The sequence below is a fragment of the Penaeus chinensis genome, chromosome 33 (genome assembly GCF_019202785.1).
Source record: "Penaeus chinensis breed Huanghai No. 1 chromosome 33, ASM1920278v2, whole genome shotgun sequence".
NCBI lineage: Eukaryota > Metazoa > Arthropoda > Malacostraca > Decapoda > Penaeidae > Penaeus > Penaeus chinensis.
This window is the reverse complement of record NC_061851.1, coordinates 10,665,736-10,670,735: the sequence shown is the minus strand read 5'-3', so window position 1 is coordinate 10,670,735 and position 5,000 is coordinate 10,665,736. Positions and strand designations below refer to the sequence as shown.

The window sequence follows — 5,000 nt, the reverse complement described above, 5'->3', positions numbered from 1 at the left end:
AATGGGTCAGGAAGTTCTGTAGTTATCAGATAATATTTGTTTATCAACCAAATACATTGTTTAATTTTTTTAATATAATGCTGCGGGGTACATGCAGTTTTGTTTTGTGAAATATGTTTACATTGCTGTTTTTTTATTGATATTATTATATTGTTATTAACATTACTAATAGCAATATAAACAAAGTAAATCCAAAAATCAAGGAAAGGGGTAAACAGTTGATATGGATAGGACTAGTCATTGACTCCTTGGTAATTTAAGTGTAAACAAAATTGATAAACTAAACTGGGTATGGCATCTGTGTACATACTGTCCTAGGTGGTGAAGGATTAATATTAAACGATTAAATAGGCAATGTTTCATAGTTATTTAAAAAAATTTTTTTTTTTTTTTTTGCATAACTCGCTTATATGTTTCCCTTAAGGGGACTGTCTGCCAAGAAACTTATATGTTTCACCCATTAATTGATAACACACTGAGATTATGATTTGATTTTTTGAATTTATTATAGCCCATATAATTGTGCTTCTTTTGCACTATACTTTTTAAAGTTATCCTCCAGGAGGAGAGCTGATGGCTCCTTCCAGAAACTGAAAATTTTGTGTAATTTTATATAGGGCATATGAGAGGATAGCTTATACACTGTTACTAAAAAAGTGATCTTAACTCAATGCCAACCATGGGTGCCCATGTCTGTCCAGAAGTTTAGATTTATATATGACAGTTCTGTAGGTTGTACTTTTTACTTAAATAAAGTGATCCTGATTATTTAAGAGAGCAAAAGTTAATTAAACCAGATATCCTTAAGGTTGGCAGGCTTATTCATATTCATAATATTTATTCAATCAAGCATCAGGTGTACCTTTCTTGTGATTATTGCTAGAGCAAATATTTTTATTCAAACAGATATTTAAACTTTCAATTACTCATTTGTGCAGACATTACTTAGTCATTGACGTGCTGTCATTTAGACACGTAGTCTCAGTACACTATTCACATATTCGGGCAATCAGTCACGCAGTCATTTATTTACTTAATAGCATTTACTCAGTCATTCAGACTTTCATTTACTTGTTTGAACATTTATTTACTTAGTCATTCTTTTACTCATTCAAACATTTAGTTACTTGGCCAGATATTAAGTAACTCTGCCAAGGCCTATAGTACTTTCCTTTATTAATCTGTTTGGCCTACAGTACTTCTCTTTATTATTCTGTTGGAAATTTATATCATCATCACTGTAATCCTTTCTTTATATTTTTTTGTGAAATATTTAAGGAAGATTTAAATACAGAGTTGGAGGAATACAGTGTTAACCTTTGCATATCTCAACTGTTGTTTTGCACAGGAAAATTAAATAAGTATTCAGCATTTAATTTAGATATGCCATAGTTCAATGTTAACCCATTCACCCTGGGTTTATGTTCTGTCCCCTGTAGTTTTTGGTGAATTTTGTTACATACAGATGGCTCCACATGTGCTCAGCTGTCAAGGAGTCTATCAGTAGGCCCTAGTTACCGATCCTGATTTCAGAAAAATGTGGGCATTGCATTTATTCTTGCCACATAGGGTGAATGAGTTAAAGGAAAAGATTATACATTTTGAATCAGGAAAGTTATATAGTAATATTTGTGATAGGGAGAAGTAGATATGGAAAATAAAATAGTGTTTCTTTTGCAGGGAGTATGTGCTGAAAGTTTACAAGTAAAGCAACATGAGTAACATTGCAAGGCTTGAGAAGGACAAGCGGCGTGCAGAGCATAAGAATAACCTTAAAGAGGTTGCTAGTTTAGCCAACCTTCTGGGGCAAGAGCTGCAGCAAGCAGGAGACTATGAGGGCGCTCTGGTCCAGCATCGTGAGGAAGTAGCCTTGTGTGAGGCGCTGGGTGACACCATTGGTGTGGCTGTGGCACAACGCCGCATGGGGGAAGTGTACAGTGAGATGGGAGAATGGGGAAAAGCACTCCAATACCTAAATAAATATTTATCTCTTGCCAAAGAGGCAGAAAGTTTGGTGGAAGAGCAGCGTGCTTATGCAACTCTTGGTCGCACTCATTTGCAGAAAGCCGAGGAGGCAGGATTGCGGGGCCAGGAGGAGGACCAGACAAAGGCTTTGACAGAAGCAGAGAAGGCTTTCTTACGTTCCCTTTCTGTATGTGAACGTCTCAAAGGAGCAGTTGATTCTCAGGAGCATAGCCAGATGCGTTGTCGGCTTTATCTTAATCTTGGTTTAGTTCTAGATTATCGAGGAAATGTTAAAAAGGCACGTCACTTTATAAGCCAAGCGCTAGATTTGTGCACCAGTCACAGTCTTCATGAAGATGCACAAAGATGCCATTCAGCGCTTGGGGTTATCTTGCTGCGAGAAGGCCTCCAGACAGATGCCCTTCAAGAGGGTCAGAAATCATTAGCTTTGGCAGCCAAACTTCACAATAAAGGTCTCCAGTGTGACTGTCACTCATTCCTTGCACAGGTCCATCTTGCTAATGCTGACTATGAGGCTGCAAAAAAATGCTATCACAAAGCCTATAAACTGAAACACCCTGACCGTGAAGATAGAGAAAGAATTGAGAAAAATTTAAAGTGTGTTGTAAGTATGTGTGTAGCTGAGGACTCTCTTGTGATGATGGGAGATTGCACTGATGACGAGAAGATAAAATTATATGAAAAACTAGGGGATGGTTCAGCCAACTTGGGATTCTACACAAAAGCAATTGAGTATTACCAAAAAATGTTGGAGTGCGCAGTCCGTGCGAACAAAAGCCCTTCGTTTCTTGCTCCTATATATCTATCTCTTGCACAGACTTATTCTGATAACAAACAGTTTTTGGAGGCTAAACAGTATTATATAAAAGAATATGAAATAAAGCTTCAAGAAGATGCTAGTGAAGCCTGCAAAACATTACTCACCATTGCAGATGTGCGAGAAAGGCTAGGAGAAAATTATGATACACTCTCAGATACCTATCATGAAGCTAGAGCATTGGCTGCTAAAGACCGCAGTCCAAAACTAGAGGTTTATGTGCTACGTTTGTATTCGTGCCTTCCTGGTATCCCAGAAGATGTAAAATGTGAGATCAAAGAACAAATGAATTCACTGGCAAATGAAAATGATTTAGATCCAGAAGCAGACCTAAGTGATGAGGAAGAAAATGAATGTGAAGATGAGGTTGACCTAAATCTTGTCAACTTTTCTGACAGTGAAGATGACCATGAAAACTTTGACAGGCCTAGGCAGTCACGTCAGAAGAAGTCTCTTGTGGTAAAGAGAAATGAAAAAGGAGAAACACCATTGCACAAGGCTTGCATAGATGGGAATCTTACCATGGTGCGGAAGCTCCTGCAACAAGGCCATCCTGTCAATCCTCGTGACAATTGTGGCTGGCTACCCATCCATGAAGCAGCCAATCATGGTTACTATGATATCATTCTTGAGCTGATAGAGGCTGGAGCGTGGATTAGCGATCGAGGAGGAAAACAGTGTGATGGTATCACACCTATGCATGATGCTGCATCTTGTGGAAATATAGAGATTGTCAGGCTTCTTATGAACAAAGGGGCCTCAGTCATTGCTAAAACTGATGATGGTGATACACCCTTGGAAAGTTTGGTAAATTACAGGAGACGAGCAAAGCTTTCTAAAAGAGGGGAAGAGGAATGTATTAGACTTGAGACAGAGCTTAAGGAAACAATGAAGCGTGCTGGGCACAAGATACCAGCCAAGGCTTCTGACTCCTCTCCATCAGAGCGCTTTAGCCCCAAGGAATCCCAGCCACTGAAGAGGAGGACAAGTTCACATACATCTTTGTCTGGGATAGAGGAAGTGTCAAGACAGAGAAGGGTTAGTGAAGAAAAAATGATATTAAGAGTAAGCTGAGTTCTAGACTAGGCTTTGAAGAAGAGGAAAGTGAAGGGTTTCAGGACTATGAGTTACCTGACCCTTGTGCTACTGGTAGTAATAGTGGTGAAAGACCATCAAGTGCATGTTCTCTAGGAAATCCAATTGAAGCCGATATTGAAGAAGACTCAGAAGAATTTGTTAATCCTTTGCTGATAGATTTACAGGAGACGAAATCAGCAACAGGAACTTACCTGAGTGCAATTGAGAGTGTGGGCAGTGCTGTGCGTAGAGCTGAAATACAGAAGAGTAGCTTGTCCCTTCCAAAGGATAAGAAGCAGGCTCTTGTGACCGATGAAGAGGTTGTAGATGACTGGTTAGATGATGACCTTGGAATATTTTCCAGAAAAAGGAAAAGAGTGGAGAAACTTGAATTTGAATATAAGGAACCCAAGAGAGAACGTAGAGTCCTGTCAGAAAAGAATTCATCAGAAAGAATATTAAATCGGAGTAAAAAGGTTCGTCAGACAAAGTTGACCTCAATTGTGCAGAAATATCCAGAGGACATCCATGATGGAAGGAACAGTCCTTGCAGAGAGGGTGATTTCAGCTTGAGTGACTTGAGAGATAGTCCTGTAACTACAGAGACCAACAGAACAGTTGATTCTCCAGCTACAAGTAACCATGAGAGTCCAATCACTCCCAGCAGTACACAGAGTACTATCAGTGGTGGTGCCCTACGTCTCCGAGTTCGAGTGCAGAATCGTGTCTTATTGGTACCAGTAGCTGGTGCTGGACAGAACCGAACAGTAAGTTGGCTAGCAGAGAGGTAACAAGAAGGTATTACCAGCTAGCTGGATTACGTCCCCATCTTACACTGACAACTCAGGATGGTGCTGTCCTTGATCCCAATGATCCAATATCTCTAGTGCTCCCAATGGAGATGTCAGAGTTGCAGGCACAGGTAACAGGTTGGGACTTGCCGCCTTTGCCTGATCGCTATAGCCAAGCATGCCAGGCTCTTGGCACCATTCCTGTGTCATCAATCTCTTCCATCTTGCACCGCACAGAAGCCTCAACTAGTCTTGATCTCAAGCATGTAAGGCGTATCACAACACTACAACTTCAGCCAGTTCTCAGAGCCATTCAGTGCCAGCAAAGT

At 40.0% G+C, this 5,000-nt stretch overlaps 1 protein-coding gene across 1 annotated transcript in view; it reads left to right on the top strand.

The window, feature by feature from the left end:
* LOC125043385 (tonsoku-like protein) overlaps positions 1–5,000 on the top strand; it is an 8,626-nt gene that overhangs the window by 2,614 nt on the left and 1,012 nt on the right. The window contains 3 exon segments of the mRNA XM_047639481.1: positions 1,681–3,857; positions 3,860–4,660; positions 4,663–5,000. The exon segment at positions 4,663–5,000 is cut by the window's right edge and continues 1,012 nt beyond it. Of these exon segments, the coding sequence (XP_047495437.1) occupies positions 1,715–3,857; positions 3,860–4,660; positions 4,663–5,000 (3,282 nt within the window). The 5' untranslated portion in view covers positions 1,681–1,714.